This window comes from Anarhichas minor, unplaced genomic scaffold (assembly GCF_050575085.1).
Source record: "Anarhichas minor isolate MPS153535 unplaced genomic scaffold, ASM5057508v1 ptg000024l, whole genome shotgun sequence".
NCBI lineage: Eukaryota > Metazoa > Chordata > Actinopteri > Perciformes > Anarhichadidae > Anarhichas > Anarhichas minor.
In genome coordinates, this window is record NW_027466470.1 from 2,347,752 (window position 1) to 2,366,754 (window position 19,003).

Genomic DNA, 19,003 nt, shown 5'->3' on the forward strand with positions numbered 1-19,003 from the left:
ATGCCAAAAATAGTCACTAAAAAGGTCATAGTATAGCATGCCAAAAATAGTCACTAAAAGGTCATAGTATAGCATGCCAAAAAGTCACAAAAAGGTCATAGTATAGCATGCCAAAAATAGTCACTAAAAGGTCATAGTATAGCATGCCAAAAATAGTCACTAAAAAGGTCATAGTATAGCATGCCAAAAATAGTCACTAAAAGATCATAGTATAGCATGCCAAAAATAGTCACTAAAAAGGTCATAGTATAGCATGCCAAAAATAGTCACTAAAAAGGTCATAGTATAGCATGCCAAAAATAGTCACTAAAAAGGTCATAGTATAGCATGCCAAAAATAGTCACTAAAAAGGTCATAGTATAGCATGCCAAAAATAGTCACTAAAAAGGTCATAGTATAGCATGCCAAAAATAGTCACAAAAAGATCATAGTATAGCATGCCAAAAATAGTCACTAAAAAGGTCATAGTATAGCATGCCAAAAATAGTCACTAAAAGGTCATAGTATAGCATGCCAAAAATAGTCACTAAAAAGGTCATAGTATAGCATGCCAAAAATAGTCACTAAAAAGGTCATAGTATAGCATGCCAAAAATAGTCACTAAAAGATCATAGTATAGCATGCCAAAAATAGTCACTAAAAAGGTCATAGTATAGCATGCCAAAAATAGTCACTAAAAGGTCATAGTATAGCATGCCAAAAATAGTCACTAAAAGGTCATAGTATAGCATGCCAAAAATAGTCACTAAAAAGGTCATAGTATAGCATGCCAAAAATAGTCACTAAAAAGGTCATAGTATAGCATGCCAAAAATAGTCACTAAAAGGTCATAGTATAGCATGCCAAAAATAGTCACTAAAAAGGTCATAGTATAGCATGCCAAAAATAGTCACTAAAAAGGTCATAGTATAGCATGCCAAAAATAGTCACTAAAAGATCATAGTATAGCATGCCAAAAATAGTCACTAAAAAGGTCATAGTATAGCATGCCAAAAATAGTCACTAAAAGATCATAGTATAGCATGCCAAAAATAGTCACTAAAAAGGTCATAGTATAGCATGCCAAAAATAGTCACTAAAAAGGTCATAGTATAGCATGCCAAAAATAGTCACTAAAAAGGTCATAGTATAGCATGCCAAAAATAGTCACTAAAAGGTCATAGTATAGCATGCCAAAAAGTCACAAAAAGGTCATAGTATAGCATGCCAAAAATAGTCACTAAAAGGTCATAGTATAGCATGCCAAAAATAGTCACTAAAAAGGTCATAGTATAGCATGCCAAAAATAGTCACTAAAAGATCATAGTATAGCATGCCAAAAATAGTCACTAAAAAGGTCATAGTATAGCATGCCAAAAATAGTCACTAAAAAGGTCATAGTATAGCATGCCAAAAATAGTCACTAAAAAGGTCATAGTATAGCATGCCAAAAATAGTCACTAAAAAGGTCATAGTATAGCATGCCAAAAATAGTCACTAAAAAGGTCATAGTATAGCATGCCAAAAATAGTCACAAAAAGATCATAGTATAGCATGCCAAAAATAGTCACTAAAAAGGTCATAGTATAGCATGCCAAAAATAGTCACTAAAAGGTCATAGTATAGCATGCCAAAAATAGTCACTAAAAAGGTCATAGTATAGCATGCCAAAAATAGTCACTAAAAAGGTCATAGTATAGCATGCCAAAAATAGTCACTAAAAGATCATAGTATAGCATGCCAAAAATAGTCACTAAAAAGGTCATAGTATAGCATGCCAAAAATAGTCACTAAAAGGTCATAGTATAGCATGCCAAAAATAGTCACTAAAAGGTCATAGTATAGCATGCCAAAAATAGTCACTAAAAAGGTCATAGTATAGCATGCCAAAAATAGTCACTAAAAAGGTCATAGTATAGCATGCCAAAAATAGTCACTAAAAGGTCATAGTATAGCATGCCAAAAATAGTCACTAAAAAGGTCATAGTATAGCATGCCAAAAATAGTCACTAAAAAGGTCATAGTATAGCATGCCAAAAATAGTCACTAAAAGATCATAGTATAGCATGCCAAAAATAGTCACTAAAAAGGTCATAGTATAGCATGCCAAAAATAGTCACTAAAAAGGTCATAGTATAGCATGCCAAAAATAGTCACTAAAAGGTCATAGTATAGCATGCCAAAAATAGTCACTAAAAAGGTCATAGTATAGCATGCCAAAAATAGTCACTAAAAGATCATAGTATAGCATGCCAAAAATAGTCACTAAAAGATCATAGTATAGCATGCCAAAAATAGTTACTAAAAAGGTCATAGTATAGCATGCCAAAAATAGTCACTAAAAAGGTCATAGTATAGCATGCCAAAAATAGTCACAAAAAGGTCATAGTATAGCATGCTAAAAAAAGTCACTAAAAGATCATAGTATAGCATGCCAAAAATAGTCACTAAAAAGGTCATAGTATAGCATGCCAAAAATAGTCACTAAAAAGGTCATAGTATAGCATGCCAAAAATAGTCACTAAAAAGGTCATAGTATAGCATGCCAAAAATAGTCACTAAAAGATCATAGTATAGCATGCCAAAAATAGTCACTAAAAGATCATAGTATAGCATGCCAAAAATAGTCACTAAAAAGGTCATAGTATAGCATGCCAAAAATAGTCACTAAAAAGGTCATAGTATAGCATGCCAAAAATAGTCACAAAAAGGTCATAGTATAGCATGCTAAAAAAAGTCACTAAAAAGGTCATAGTATAGCATGCCAAAAATAGTCACTAAAAAGGTCATAGTATAGCATGCCAAAAATAGTCACAAAAAGGTCATAGTATAGCATGCCAAAAATAGTCACTAAAAAGGTCATAGTATAGCATGCCAAAAATAGTCACTAAAAAGGTCATAGTATAGCATGCCAAAAATAGTCACAAAAAGGTCATAGTATAGCATGCTAAAAAAAGTCACTAAAAGATCATAGTATAGCATGCCAAAAATAGTCACTAAAAAGGTCATAGTATAGCATGCCAAAAATAGTCACTAAAAAGGTCATAGTATAGCATGCCAAAAATAGTCACTAAAAAGGTCATAGTATAGCATGCCAAAAATAGTCACTAAAAAGGTCATAGTATAGCATGCCAAAAATAGTCACTAAAAGATCATAGTATAGCATGCCAAAAATAGTCACTAAAAAGGTCATAGTATAGCATGCCAAAAATAGTCACTAAAAAGGTCATAGTATAGCATGCCAAAAATAGTCACTAAAAAGGTCATAGTATAGCATGCCAAAAATAGTCACTAAAAAGGTCATAGTATAGCATGCCAAAAATAGTCACTAAAAGATCATAGTATAGCATGCCAAAAATAGTCACTAAAAGGTCATAGTATAGCATGCCAAAAATAGTCACTAAAAGGTCATAGTATAGCATGCCAAAAATAGTCACTAAAAGGTCATAGTATAGCATGCCAAAAATAGTCACTAAAAAGATCATAGTATAGCATGCCAAAAATAGTCACTAAAAAGGTCATAGTATAGCATGCCAAAAATAGTCACTAAAAAGGTCATAGTATAGCATGCCAAAAATAGTCACTAAAAAGGTCATAGTATAGCATGCCAAAAATAGTCACTAAAAAGGTCATAGTATAGCATGCCAAAAATAGTCACTAAAAAGGTCATAGTATAGCATGCCAAAAATAGTCACTAAAAGGTCATAGTATAGCATGCCAAAAATAGTCACTAAAAGGTCATAGTATAGCATGCCAAAAATAGTCACTAAAAAGATCATAGTATAGCATGCCAAAAATAGTCACTAAAAAGGTCATAGTATAGCATGCCAAAAATAGTCACTAAAAAGGTCATAGTATAGCATGCCAAAAATAGTCACTAAAAGGTCATAGTATAGCATGCCAAAAATAGTCACTAAAAGATCATAGTATAGCATGCCAAAAATAGTCACTAAAAGGTCATAGTATAGCATGCCAAAAATAGTCACTAAAAAGGTCATAGTATAGCATGCCAAAAATAGTCACTAAAAAGGTCATAGTATAGCATGCCAAAAATAGTCACTAAAAGATCATAATATAGCATGCCAAAAATAGTCACTAAAAGGTCATAGTATAGCATGCCAAAAATAGTCACTAAAAAGGTCATAGTATAGCATGCCAAAAATAGTCACTAAAAGGTCATAGTATAGCATGCCAAAAATAGTCACTAAAAGATCATAATATAGCATGCCAAAAATAGTCACTAAAAGGTCATAGTATAGCATGCCAAAAATAGTCACTAAAAAGGTCATAGTATAGCATGCCAAAAATAGTCACTAAAAGGTCATAGTATAGCATGCCAAAAATAGTCACTAAAAGATCATAGTATAGCATGCCAAAAATAGTCACTAAAAAGGTCATAGTATAGCATGCCAAAAATAGTCACTAAAAGGTCATAGTATAGCATGCCAAAAATAGTCACTAAAAGATCATAGTATAGCATGCCAAAAATAGTCACTAAAAAGATCATAGTATAGCATGCCAAAAATAGTCACTAAAAGATCATAGTATAGCATGCCAAAAATAGTCACTAAAAGATCATAGTATAGCATGCCAAAAATAGTCACTAAAAAGGTCATAGTATAGCATGCCAAAAATAGTCACTAAAAAGATCATAGTATAGCATGCCAAAAATAGTCACTAAAAGGTCATAGTATAGCATGCCAAAAATAGTCACTAAAAGATCATAGTATAGCATGCCAAAAATAGTCACTAAAAAGGTCATAGTATAGCATGCCAAAAATAGTCACTAAAAGATCATAGTATAGCATGCCAAAAATAGTCACTAAAAGATCATAGTATAGCATGCCAAAAATAGTCACTAAAAAGGTCATAGTATAGCATGCCAAAAATAGTCACTAAAAGATCATAGTATAGCATGCCAAAAATAGTCACTAAAAAGGTCATAGTATAGCATGCCAAAAATAGTCACTAAAAAGGTCATAGTATAGCATGCCAAAAATAGTCACTAAAAGATCATAGTATAGCATGCCAAAAATAGTCACTAAAAAGGTCATAGTATAGCATGCCAAAAATAGTCACTAAAAGATCATAGTATAGCATGCCAAAAATAGTCACTAAAAAGGTCATAGTATAGCATGCCAAAAATAGTCACTAAAAGATCATAATATAGCATGCCAAAAATAGTCACTAAAAGGTCATAGTATAGCATGCCAAAAATAGTCACTAAAAAGGTCATAGTATAGCATGCCAAAAATAGTCACTAAAAGATCATAGTATAGCATGCCAAAAATAGTCACTAAAAAGGTCATAGTATAGCATGCCAAAAATAGTCACTAAAAAGGTCATAGTATAGCATGCCAAAAATAGTCACTAAAAGATCATAGTATAGCATGCCAAAAATAGTCACTAAAAAGGTCATAGTATAGCATGCCAAAAATAGTCACTAAAAAGGTCATAGTATAGCATGCCAAAAATAGTCACTAAAAGATCATAGTATAGCATGCCAAAAATAGTCACTAAAAAGGTCATAGTATAGCATGCCAAAAATAGTCACTAAAAGATCATAGTATAGCATGCCAAAAATAGTCACTAAAAAGGTCATAGTATAGCATGCCAAAAATAGTCACTAAAAAGGTCATAGTATAGCATGCCAAAAATAGTCACTAAAAGATCATAGTATAGCATGCCAAAAATAGTCACTAAAAAGGTCATAGTATAGCATGCCAAAAATAGTCACTAAAAGATCATAGTATAGCATGCCAAAAATAGTCACTAAAAAGGTCATAGTATAGCATGCCAAAAATAGTCACTAAAAGATCATAATATAGCATGCCAAAAATAGTCACTAAAAGGTCATAGTATAGCATGCCAAAAATAGTCACTAAAAAGGTCATAGTATAGCATGCCAAAAATAGTCACTAAAAGATCATAATATAGCATGCCAAAAATAGTCACTAAAAGGTCATAGTATAGCATGCCAAAAATAGTCACTAAAAGGTCATAGTATAGCATGCCAAAAATAGTCACTAAAAAGGTCATAGTATAGCATGCCAAAAATAGTCACTAAAAAGGTCATAGTATAGCATGCCAAAAATAGTCACTAAAAGGTCATAGTATAGCATGCCAAAAATAGTCACTAAAAGATCATAGTATAGCATGCCAAAAATAGTCACTAAAAAGATCATAGTATAGCATGCCAAAAATAGTCACTAAAAGATCATAGTATAGCATGCCAAAAATAGTCACTAAAAAGATCATAGTATAGCATGCCAAAAAAAGTCACTAAAAAGGTCATAGTATAGCATGCCAAAAATAGTCACTAAAAAGGTCATAGTATAGCATGCCAAAAATAGTCACTAAAAGATCATAGTATAGCATGCCAAAAATAGTCACTAAAAAGGTCATAGTATAGCATGCCAAAAATAGTCACTAAAAAGGTCATAGTATAGCATGCCAAAAATAGTCACTAAAAGGTCATAGTATAGCATGCCAAAAATAGTCACTAAAAGATCATAGTATAGCATGCCAAAAATAGTCACTAAAAAGATCATAGTATAGCATGCCAAAAATAGTCACTAAAAGATCATAGTATAGCATGCCAAAAATAGTCACTAAAAAGATCATAGTATAGCATGCCAAAAAAAGTCACTAAAAAGGTCATAGTATAGCATGCCAAAAATAGTCACTAAAAAGGTCATAGTATAGCATGCCAAAAATAGTCACTAAAAAGGTCATAGTATAGCATGCCAAAAATAGTCACTAAAAAGGTCATAGTATAGCATGCCAAAAATAGTCACTAAAAAGATCATAGTATAGCATGCCAAAAATAGTCACTAAAAGGTCATAGTATAGCATGCCAAAAATAGTCACTAAAAGATCATAGTATAGCATGCCAAAAATAGTCACTAAAAAGATCATAGTATAGCATGCCAAAAATAGTCACTAAAAGATCATAGTATAGCATGCCAAAAATAGTCACTAAAAGGTCATAGTATAGCATGCCAAAAATAGTCACTAAAAGGTCATAGTATAGCATGCCAAAAATAGTCACTAAAAAGGTCATAGTATAGCATGCCAAAAATAGTCACTAAAAGGTCATAGCCAAAAAAAAAAAAAAAAAAAAGAAATCACCAAAGAAAAAAGAAGTCATAGTATAGTATGCTGCAAAAAGTATGTCATAAAAAAAAAAACTTGTTTATTTTACCAAAAAGTCATTGTGTAGCATGTCAAAGAAATGTCAAAAGTAGAATATTCCATAGGAAGAAATTTAATCCCATCCTCTGGTCTTAGTATAGCGTGGTTATACATAATGAAAAAAAAAATATTTAAGGCCATAAAAATTCATATTATAGATCAGAAAATGTACATAATCACATAAAAACATTAGTGTAGTTTGTTATAAAATGTTATAGTATTTTGTCTTACTTCAAACATTAAATAATGTCATTATTTGTAAATTGTATCTTCACGGCTGGTTTGAAGATTAGGTCTTACCTTATTATTCATATTGTCCTGAATTGTCTAAAAGTTACATGATTTTTCTGGAACCACAAAGGAACACATGACCTGTATTACACTGCAGAAAACACACATTCCCCATTTGAAATCACCATCACAAAATAATAAAGAGCCGACTCAGATTTTGTTTTTCAATATGATACTGTAATGTAATGTAATGGTCATATTTTCATTCATATGTACACAACATAATATATTAAAAGAAGTTTAATCTGAAGAATCAGATCATGATAACACAATTTTTGCCACCGTTTTTAAATAATCCCAACAAGAGCATTGCCTGCAGGTTCTCAGTACATTTCTAGTTAAGTTTAGTTATTAAATACCAGCTGCTCAGATTATTTTACAATCCATGAAGGATCTTTTTTAATTGTCTCGTTCTCTGGACCCAGGATGGCAACACCACACGTCCTCTGACCAACACCGAGGTACCTGCAGGAACACAACACTCGTTTTATATTTCAACTCCATTTCATTCACAATCGTTAGAAATGACAATTCTAAAATGATGTTTAAACGTCACCTTTCGGCCACTTCCACCAGGTTTCTGTGGCTGACGGCGAAGAGTCTCTCTCTGTGACTCTGCAGCATCTCATCCGTGATGCCGCTGAGGAAGCGACCCATTCCTGCAACACGGAGACATGTTGAACAAACCAGTGTCCAGAACCCACACCGCTTCAATTTAAAGACAAGCTGAACGAATGTATAACACGATGTTATCATTCGGAAGATAATTACACTTTTTAATCAACATTAAATGACGCTCAACGGATTTGATTCAACACAGTGGGGGGGGGGGGGGGGGGGGGGGGAGGGGTCTCACCTTTGCTTGCGGGGGCCACGGGTGAGTCGACAGCTGAGAAGACCGACAGTTTGGCTTCATCGATGTCCTGCTGGGTGAACTGTCCCGACTTGGCCCAGTCCACACCTTTACGAAATGCAGACAAGGTCTGCACCGAGTTCGGGTCACTGAGAGACGGACGAGACGGAAACGTGAGGCTCAACACACCGAAATGATCACCGTTTTATTTACCGATTATTTTCTCAATTCATTATACAACGTTAGTGTATTTCCACCTCCGTGCAACAGGTAACGTACAGTATTTGTGAGTGTTGAACCGCTGCCTACCTGTACGAGTAAAAGGTGAAAAGACCTCCTCCCATCCTGGCTTCGCCCCCGTAGGCTCCTCCCTTCTCCCGGATCTCTCCATGAAGAAATTTCACCGTCATCATCCTCCCCAAGATGCACAAACTGACAACGAGAGGAAACAAAAAGGCTTCAGACTGAGGATGTGCTTCGTTGTAATCACCACTAGGGTGTACAGGTGTTACGGGTTACCTGGCGTAGTCCTCGTGGGAGAACGGCACCGTACGAATACTCTCGCTGACAAAGTTGACGGGGAACGGCAGCTGGAAGAACGTCTTCATCTGACACGGCTTGAAGTTCTGCTCCTGAAAAGTGAAGTTTAAGAGTAAAACACACCGTTTAATCCTGATTCAGCATCGAGTTATTCATCATTAATAAAACAAGACTTTGAGAGTAGCAGGTGTTCTCATATAGTGACGTTAAAGAGGTGACAATGTTATGTACACAACTAAGACATCATTGTATCATAATTGACACTTTAAACATGTATTCTGATACAGTTACTATAAACGAGTTAGAGATTTGGTTACTGGCTACATTTAGTATAGTAAAGTGATGTAACTTGATTACTTTGTTAATTTTGGATATGCAAATAAAGACAAGAAACGTGAGTCTTTCCACGCTGTAATATATAAAGACGGTGCTCAGCAGGAATGAACTTACGGAGATGAGTTTCCTACTCGGTCCGGAGTCGTCCAGGGGGTCGAGCGGCCTCTTTAATGAAGCAAAGAAACATATATATATTATATATTCATCTGATAAACATCTCAATACGACACATATTCTAACAGTTTGTTATCTTACCTCAATAATATTAGTTCTGACCGGTTTGCGAGCTTTTCTGTTGACGGCGACGTCCTTGATGAAACTCTCCAACTGCTCCGATGTGTCAGACATTTTCTGTGGAGTTGTGTTGACTGCACACCTGGTGGAAGAGATATTTTAATGTAAGGTGAGAAGTATGCAGAGTGCACGATAGACGCTGAATACATTACATTACAGCAACAGAGATCTAGAAACATAAAAACATGACGTCAGCAGGCGTCCTTTAATACAACCCACCTCATGTTGTCCGGGTTGAGAATGTGTTTCTTGATTTTGGGTAATGTTCGGATGACCTTGTTGAGGTCGGACATCTCGGCTATCCTCTTCATGAACTTCACCTGAGGTTCAAATAAACAAAAACACAAAACAGCTGTTTCACAAACCGTTCACTCTGAGAAACTAAAGTAAATAATCTCTCGCATGTAAAGAGCGTTTTCTGCTCGGTACCTGTTTGATCCCACCGAACGTCTCGTGCAGTTCCCCTGCAGGAGTCAGGTGTCTTCCTGCGCGGGTCATTGCGTACATGTGACCCGAGTAGGAGATGCCATTGGCCAACTCCTGCGCCGACATCATCACCAGCACTCTCAGGCGCTCCTCGTCGTTGAAGTGGGGGCTGGAAGAAAACATTCGCCAGTCAGAGTTTACGTCTCAGCATCCGAGAATGACGAAACAAGATCGTTTTTTTTTTTTTCTGTTTGTAGAGCTTGAACTCGTGTCTGTATCGTCTCCAGCTGCAGGTGACATGAAGCGTTGGAGGACATACCTGTTGAATATGTCGCTCCACAGCTGGAACATGTGAGGAAGGTTCCTCTCCAGGCAGGAGGAGTACAGGAGGACACCCTGAAGCACAGAGCACAGAGCCAATGAGAGACACTCTGCACACAATGAAGCAATAACTCACTAACTGCATATTGTGTTTTCTGAGAGGCAAAGGGTTGGGGATTATCCCAGCATGCACTAGGGTGAAATCAGGGACCCAAACCGGACTGATGGCCGGGTTTGGACATTAATAATTGTATTAATTTGTGTTGCAGCAGGACACCGCTATGTAATCAGCACACAGAGCACGACACCGACCTGCTCGTACATGTCCAGCTGGCTGGAGTCGGGGGTGACTTGGGGGGAGACGGACATGCCCCCGGTCCTCAGCTCCATCTGCTGGGACTGCTGCCTGTAGTCCAGAGCGCCACAGCCCATCCTACACGCACAAACAGAAAACACATCAAGTCTTTTTAATGTGCTTTGCATGCTGGGAAGCATTTACAGTCTGAATACACATAAAACAAACAGTCTATCCGTCTCAATCTCACATATAATTAAAGTACACGGACTGCACAAGCAAAAACAAATTCATTCCATCCTCCAACTAAATATTAAATAGCAACAAGTAGTACTTGCAACTTGAACACAATCGGTGAAACATAATGGATTCTACACCACGTCTGTGATCTCTGGTTCTTGATAGACTGACGGACTGACTGACTCACTTGGTGATGACGCTGCAGAAGAGCGGCACGTAGAGCCGGAGGTCCTCTGGCAGAGTGTTGAGGCTGCACATGGCTCTGAAGTAAACCAAGCCGTTGGTCGGCTGCTCGCAGTACTGAACCGGAACGCCTCCTGTGGAGATCAGGAGAGGTTCAACCAAACGCTCTCGACGACGACGACAATAAACACCACGCAACACACCCTCTGCAGACGGGATGTGGACTGTAACGCTGTGGACACTGTACCGGACCTGCAGTGCCGATTTGAACAGGAGTGACGGGTATCGTGGGCTCGATGTCGGACACTTTGAGCGCAGGCAAACAGGAGGCATCCTGGGTTTGACTCTGAACAGCCAGCAGCTCCAGACCTTTCCAAGAAGAACAACACAGAATCAGAAGTTACAACAGTTCGATCAGATTCAATTGAATGGACTAGAAATCCTACAAGGAGAGATTCACCCACACAGACTGAGCAGTGAGGTAATCGTTACCGTTCTCGTAGATCTCTTTTCTGTCACTGTCAGACAGAGCCTGGATCTTCTTCTGGAGCTTCTCCTCCTCGGCCTTGGCCTGCTTCTCCAGGTAGGCCTCATCTGGGCTCATGGACAGGGTCAGTCTGTGAGTGTTCTCCTGCAGGGCCGATGGAGAGGGGGAGGGAGGGAGGGAGGGGGGGGTTAAAGAAGGAGAGAAAAGCATTCAATAGATGCTTAAATTCAACTAGAGGGCCTGAGGTAAAGCCGCTAGAGGCAGCTTCTACATTCACTCACCTTGAAGTAGTGCTTAACTTTGTCCTGCAGGAAGCGAGGGTTTTCATTCAGGGCTTGTCTGAACTTGGCAACGCTGTCGCTGATCTGCAGCAGCTCCACCGGGTCGCCGTCATGGTTCCACGATGACGCGACGTACTGGAAACACAACAAAACCAAATGTCAACAGCGAGGAAACAAACACGTTAAAAAGAGCTTTTAAGGTTATAAATACACGTGGTGACCTTGTGGTTGTGGAAACAAAATGAAGGTTCCAGACAACCAGTGAACTCACCGAGGCCAGAGACAGGCCGAAGTTGGTGGACTGGTGCTTCATCTGGATCTCAATCCTATGGAGCAGAGCCGCGATTCTTTCCTCCTCAAAGCCGCCTCTGTGAGCAAGACGGAGAAAATACTCCAGTTAATGAGATTTAAACTTTATTAATCCTGAAGGGAATTCATGTGCTAGAGATTGACCAAAGATTACAACAGAAGAATAACAAAAAACAGAACAAATATATATGAACAATAGAGTTAGGATTATCAAGTGTAAAATAAGTAATACTGACACATTGCTGTGGTACTCACTCTATGATGTCGTCGATGGTTTGGCTGATGATTCGTTTCACCCTCTCCGTGTCCTCCTCAGACATTCCCTGCAGTCCGATGCTGAACGACGCCTCCTTGGTGCTGCCGTCGTATCTGCACAACAGGACATTTCAACACGCTGCACATGAACACCAAGGACGCTGAACAGCACTAAGCACCACAAGAGGTCAAACACTTCAGGGGAAAACGTGCCATCTGTTTATGTGGATGTCCAAATGGGTGCCGATGATCAATGTTGTCGACTGAAGCAACAAATTCCTCAGTAATTGTTAGAGAAAGCAGAGTTTGCGGCTGAAACATCTGTTGCTCTTCCTGCATCCCACAGATGAACTGATCCCATCTTATTATAATGCAGGTTTGCTGACGCGCTCACCCTACGACTGAAGAGAAGTCGGTTCCTATCTTGGGTTCAATGAGGGACTTGTAGAAGGGAGAGTTTGGTCCGGAGACCATCAGCGATGACAGCAGGCTGAGAGTGAATCCTTCGAATGTGTCGGTGATGCTGCAGAAAGAAACCAGAAGAAGAGATCAGATGTTACTGAATAACAGAGCAGACTCAAGGCTCGACTGTTTAAAGAGAACCGTCTTTGTATCGGGGAAGAAACGCTTTGAAAAGCTGTCGACACAACGATACAAACAAGGGTCAGACAACATCAGGAGAAACACATTTATGAGATACAGCCGGAGTTAAGAGAGCGATGACGTGGTCTTACTCTCCCAGCAGGTAGCTCACACACAGCGTCTCCTGCCTGCCTGGATCTGGAGCCATAGCATCAGGGCTGCAGGTCACATGGTCTTCTCTCTGGGAAACCGATGAGGCTCACAGTGAGATCACACCGACTACTCAATGCATTTCATGTTTCTAATAATAAAACCATGCATGCAAGGGATAATTAAATACACGATGATGTGGATAAGAGTAGTTTTGTAGTCTCAAATACCCTCTCACCCTTCGTGTAATATATACATCCGTATTATGAACTTACGGGGCTGCTCCAGTGCGGCTGGGACGGGACCTCTGTGTTCGGGGTGATGTGTTCGAACTTGGACAGAGCTTCCTCTTCAATCTGCTCCAGGTGCTGCTCCAACGGCAGATCTCCATAAGTGAAGAACCTGAAGAGCGCATTGAAGAGTCTTTTTTAAACAAATATGTAAAATCTAAAAAGCCGCATGCTTTCTGCGAGTGAGCGTCGCTCTACCTGGCGTTGCTGGGGTGGTAATGTGTGGCGTGGAACTGTTTGAGTTGCTCCCAGGTGAGGTCTGGGATGTCTAGAGGCTCCCCACCCGACACCACCGAGTAGGTGTGGTCTGGAAACAGCTTGTTCTGGAGGTGCTGGGCGTACACGCGCTCGTTGTCCGACTGCAAGAACACACAAACACAAACTCACAAATTAATATTTCAGATTCTGCCACTGCTCACATGGTAAAAACATTACTGATTCAAAAATAAATAACGTAAACACACTTTGACGTAGCACATGCTTCGTTTCTAAACCGTGGAGAGTGCCGTTTGTTGTGTGTACGTGTGGCGCTGTCCATGGTGCTGAAACGGAGCAGAGGTCATCGATAAACAGAAAAAAGTTTCTTAGTTCGGTTTCTTAGCCCGCTGAGTGAGAGAGAGACTCAAACAGCCGTTTCTACACGCCCTCCCCCTGCCGATTTAACAGAGAACCTTTCATAAATTAAAAATACATTCAGAGCTCTGCTAGTGCTAATATCGTGCTCATAATATGAAGTTATTCATATTGTGAGCGGGAACATGTTGACTTACAAAAGCTCCCTTCATTTCATTGAACACCACTCCTTTAAACACCAGAGGGGAGCTGAGGTCTGTGGGGTTTTCATTCTCCAGCCTCCAGCCCTCCTGCCTGAGAACCCAAGACACACAAGATTCAGACTAGACCGTTACAGACCTGCCAAGGGATAACTCCTAATGATTGGTCTGTTGACTGTCAGGCAATACACCGCTAAGAGACAAAACCACAACAGTTTACTTTGTCTCTGTACTTTATGAGATAAAACGGGGCAACTTCAGCATTGTAACTCACCAGAAATCCTGCTCTCGCAAACAAGGGAAGAAGACGGCATCCAGATAGACCGACAGAAGGTTCTGGAAGTCCTTCCCATTTTGTGTTGAAAACGGGTACATGGTGTAGTCACTGGCTGTTAATGAGGAAGCAAACAAACAGACAACCCATCCAAAAATGTTATCAGCCACTTAAGAAATAACCAAAAATGACGTGGAAGTTGTTTTCTTTTATTTTGAAGCTGATAAAAATAATTGACAGCAGTTTTAATTCAATCAATCATATATTTGTGCATATAAACACTCATTTTCAATATTTATATGTAGTATATTTGCTTATTTATCATAGTTATTTAATATAAAATGAATATGTGAATCCATATATTCTGGTCCATCGCAATAATGAGGGAAAAATGAAAACCTCTGTTCAACTAAAAACTAGATTATTTCCATGTAAATGCATTAAAACCTTTAAATCTCCAACTGACTAGATCCATAGTCCCCGATTCATTTTAAACTCACGATATTCATGTGAATATATGAGCGAACTCTTCCCCAACTTCTCTCCTCACAGACTCAGAGGTCCCGTGGTGCATTCAGGTTGAACTTAAAGTTCTGTACCTGTGAACGCATTCATGAAGGTGGACAGCGACCTGTTGAGCATCTTGAAGAAAGGGTCTCTGCAGGGATACTTCTTAGATCCACAAAGCACCGTGTGCTCCAGGATGTGTGGGACCCCTGTGCTGTCCATGGGGGTCGTCCTGAACTGGACACTGAAACAAGTACAAGAGGCACTTGATCTATTTGTACAAGGATGTCCTGATACCAAGCTGGAGGAATATGATGCTGCTGTTGTATCAACAAACACATTTCAACGTCATGCTGCGGTTGAGTGTGACTGCTGGAACACGTTTCAACCAACCTGAAGAGGTTATTGGAGTCATCTCTGGCTGCATGGAGGTGCTGAGCTCCAGTTCTATCGTGGGTCAACTTCACTGCTGTGAGAAACAAGTCAGGGACCACCACAACCTGTGGGGGGAAAACAGAATCAGCAGCTAAAGTTACCACTTGTTTGATAGCAGTAGACGCTGCTTTTCACAACACGTCCTTTTACAAGGATACATTACTTTATGAGCCCTAAATGATGCTACTTTGAGTCGAGCTAAGTTCACCTCTCTGACTGTGAAGCCGTGGATTTTCTGTCCTGGTTGGTACCCACACGCTCTCTCTTTAGCCAAAGAGCTCTGCAGCCTCCACGTCTGCTGCGGCCGACTGAAACTGGAAGAAGAGAAAGAGTTGAGAGCACAAAAGAATGATAAACAAATGCAGATCTCATATCTCCACATTGCATAGCATTGACGACCTTAATAATGATGCTGGGGCTTTAATTAGAAGTTGCCTCTATTATGTTGAAGACCTAATGCAGCCACATAACTTCCATGTGGACCTGAGATTTAAAGATAAAAAATGTTCACTGTAAGAGTAGAAAAGAAGGAATTGGGTAGATTTTTCATCTTTAAAAGCAGATAATGACTTTACACACAACATGCAAACACCTTTACATGAACTACTAGACACATTTCTTACAGGTCATGGACTGTAACATAATATGGTGTTACACCAATGTAGGCTCGTGTGGAAACTGCCACCGAAGTTGAATTTTAGTACCTATCCTTTCATTGTAAACCATTTCATTGCGAACCATAAAACCGTTACTGACCACTGGTGACTAAACATGCTATCCTATTAAAACACAGGTTAATATAAAGATACAAACAGTAGCGTTAGCCACCGTTAGCTATCGCTAGCAGGTGCGTTCACGCTAACGTGCTGTAACACAACCGTTAAGCTAATTTACCTTAGATGTCGAAGTTTCTGGAGCACCGCCTTCGTTTGTCGAAACATGGCGTCGTTACAAAGTATGTAGGGTCGGCTACAGAGAGTACACTAATTTAATCAAATGTTGTTAATAATGCCACATTGCTCAGGCTGTACATCCCGAGTCCTCTCTCATGCCGTGAGTAGTACGGTTGGACACATTTTATTGGATCAAAAAAATGGCCGCCGCACCTGCGCAGATCGCAGATCTGACAAACATTTTTCACTCCAGTTAAACCCATCCCACCGCATTGAAACTCTACCAATACTCGCTGAGCAACTTTCAACACCCGCAAGCGGATCTTCCACCTACAAACATGCTTGTTTTTGATTGGTCGAGCTGGAATGAAGAGCAGATATGATTGGCTAAACGCAAACAGCAGTAATATTACCAAACCTTGACTGGTATGGGGAGTTTTTGAAGGGCAGCAATATTATAACCTGATTATAACACATATTTAACACCAGCTTATGCCACACTTTTGTTTTTTTAATTTACAGTGTAACGTTAATTCATTTAAAACTATCTCAAGATTTCATCTTCCACTATTTCCATTTAGTTGTACTTCAGTCTATCGTCCAGCAGGTGTCGCTGTAAGATCATATTTAGCAAAGTAAGTCACAAAAGTAGTTTGGTCAGTAACTTTTTTTGACACTTTATTTTCCTCAAAATGTTCCACTCTGGGCTCCCAAAGTAGAGAAAAGTGGGAAAACATGTTATGAAAGCTTAACTGAACAACCTTTATTGTGAAAAACAATCGTCCATATTTATTTCAGTTTGCATCCAATCATATCTACATACATTAATACTGCCTACTTCAGTGTTGCTAAGCAACTTTTATAATTGCCATGACATTGCATAAAGAATAAAGAATCTCAGTTTGTCTGTCTGGTTTACTGAGAGATTTCCACAGCTGACATACATGTTATTGTTATGATTGGTAATTGGTAGTTTTTCAATTTTATTGTCACTAATTCCTATTTATAGTCTGCAAATGACTCACTGGTGCGTCAAAATACCTTTTTTACGACTGACATGCTACGAGTTTTTAATCTAAGTACGTGCTGTCTGTAGTCTTAACAAATCGTTCTTCAACCTGTTCTATCTTCTTTTCCTTCATTTTCATTTCCCCTAAATAAATGAACAGTATTGATTAATTTGAGTAACTTAAAAGCTACAAAACTCATGTCTGACAATTTCTCAAACCTACACGAGCTGCATACATTCTGTATCTTCATATTTAATACATACACTGCTTGGTCATATCTGGATTAATCTGTTAGGAGGCCGTGGAACAAAAATAAACTGCTGAGCCCTCATTATCTCCTCCATTCCCGGTGATAGAATACTACCCCTGCTGCAGGTTTACTGTGCGGTAAAATGATTAAACACAAACCAATTTAGAAATATGCACCTGGTAAGTAAAGCCTGCTGAAATAATGTAGGTCTCATAACGAGATCTTGGGACTGGGACGCTCTTGGAAATAGACTCTCAAGATTACACGATAAAGCAGGACCCACCTTTAGGTCTCTATCATGTCAAGCTTTCTCTGTTACAAGTAATCAAAGTCCCATGAACCAATCGCTATGCAGTAAACGTATGTTTTTTGGGGGGACTCATCCCAGTTTGTAATTCAGCCTCATGCACGGTGTATTCAAACCCAAGACGCTATTATTGTATGGCTGCACTGATAAATCAAATGGATCATGTTAGGTGTCTCTTGCACATTTTAGTTGTGGTTGGAAACAAGGATTTTAAATATCATTCGCAATGTTTGAGCAAAGCTCAGCTGCATAAAGCCTGCTTGTACGGATGGTCGTATTCTGCTCCAGCTGAGTCCAGCAGAGTTATGGAATCATCAAAGCAACCTAAAATCAGGTGGTGCTTGTTTACTTTATTTATATGATTTGCAGTATACATTTCAAGACCAGTTATGTCATAGGAGGTTGCAGTGTTCTTCATTCAATGTCCCCAAATCAGTCACTGTGAAGCAAGCAGCAGTTAGTGGCTCAAGATGAAGCTGAAGGGGAATCCTCTGCAGAGGAGGAGATGCAACATCGGCCTTCCATTCTTCCTCCGCTGTATAAGTAGCAAGCATGTGACGCCAAAAATAAGATCACAGAAAGGTTTCAGAGGCTGCCATGGAGAACTGCTCACTCACAATGACTTAGTTGTCCTTATGGACTCCTCAGCATTGTGTGGAACGTCCTTCTTCCCTCGCAAATATCACTCTGCTTGTATTGACAGCAACAGTACTGCCGTTTCAATTTTTTATTTTTTAAAATATCTTTTGAAAAGAACCCACGGTCATCCCTTGTGTTTCCACTGACAGCATGTGGGATATTTTCCAGCTGCATGAATAGAAAGCCTTGGTGAGGAGGCATTGAGTTTTTTTTTTTGACAGAGCAGGAGCGTCCTCCAACACGGTAGCTGGCTCCAGTCTGCCACTGCGTGTTCTTTATCAGGGGAGACCTTGATCACACAAAGCGTGGGTGAAACAGACACGCTGCAAAAATGTCTCCAGAAACCCGGCTGCATGAAAAGTAAAATGTGACATCATTTCAGTGGAATCTCACGAGTTTCAAGGACTTTCTTTAGTCAAATTGAAACAGTGGGCTTTTAGTGGTTTCATAACATAGGTGCTCATAAATAGTCATTCCTTTTCTTTTATCTCTCGTAATTTCACCACCACATATCTTCAATCTACAGGAGGTGAAAAAGCATCTTGGCGGCGTGCATCTTGCCTCGTTAATTTGATGTTGCAGCAGGACGTAATGCAAGGCCGATCAATC

The 19,003-nt window shown here is 39.0% G+C and overlaps 1 protein-coding gene across 2 annotated transcripts; it reads right to left on the minus strand.

The window, feature by feature from the left end:
- Positions 1 to 7,619: 7,619 nt before the first annotated feature.
- pitrm1 (pitrilysin metallopeptidase 1) lies at positions 7,620 to 16,384 on the minus strand. 2 transcript variants are annotated; one of them, XM_076098237.1, is made up of 27 exons: positions 16,190 to 16,384; positions 15,504 to 15,609; positions 15,254 to 15,360; positions 14,953 to 15,104; positions 14,354 to 14,468; positions 14,077 to 14,173; positions 13,505 to 13,665; positions 13,292 to 13,418; positions 13,019 to 13,107; positions 12,679 to 12,807; positions 12,285 to 12,398; positions 11,992 to 12,088; positions 11,721 to 11,855; positions 11,445 to 11,583; positions 11,205 to 11,321; positions 10,957 to 11,086; positions 10,547 to 10,667; positions 10,233 to 10,309; positions 9,917 to 10,082; positions 9,707 to 9,807; positions 9,449 to 9,569; positions 9,308 to 9,358; positions 8,837 to 8,949; positions 8,627 to 8,749; positions 8,321 to 8,466; positions 8,021 to 8,123; positions 7,620 to 7,929 (listed from the first exon to the last, which is right to left on the minus strand). In XM_076098237.1, the coding sequence occupies exons 1-27, from the start codon at positions 16,234 to 16,236 to the stop codon at positions 7,836 to 7,838; spliced, it is 3,078 nt and encodes a 1,025-aa protein (XP_075954352.1). In that variant the 5' UTR covers positions 16,237 to 16,384; the 3' UTR covers positions 7,620 to 7,835. The 2 variants fall into 2 exon arrangements, with proteins under 2 accessions (XP_075954352.1, XP_075954353.1); XM_076098238.1 differs by lacking the exons at positions 14,354 to 14,468; positions 14,953 to 15,104; positions 15,254 to 15,360; positions 15,504 to 15,609; positions 16,190 to 16,384 and adding an exon at positions 13,771 to 13,848 and having other exon boundaries at positions 14,077 to 14,163.
- Between the last annotated feature and the right edge of the window lie 2,619 nt (positions 16,385 to 19,003).

Bases quoted from the DNA above. Each gene is read 5' to 3' on its own strand.
- pitrm1 (XM_076098237.1), bottom strand. From the start codon at position 16,236: ATGTTTCGACAAACGAAGGCGGTGCTCCAGAAACTTCGACATCTAAG. The intron at 12,808-13,018 runs GTAAGACCACGT...TTCTTTCTGCAG, and splicing joins GTGAGCTACCTGCTGGGAGA to CATCACCGACACATTCGAAG. The intron at 7,930-8,020 runs GTGACGTTTAAA...GTGTTCCTGCAG, and splicing joins CTGGTGGAAGTGGCCGAAAG to GTACCTCGGTGTTGGTCAGA.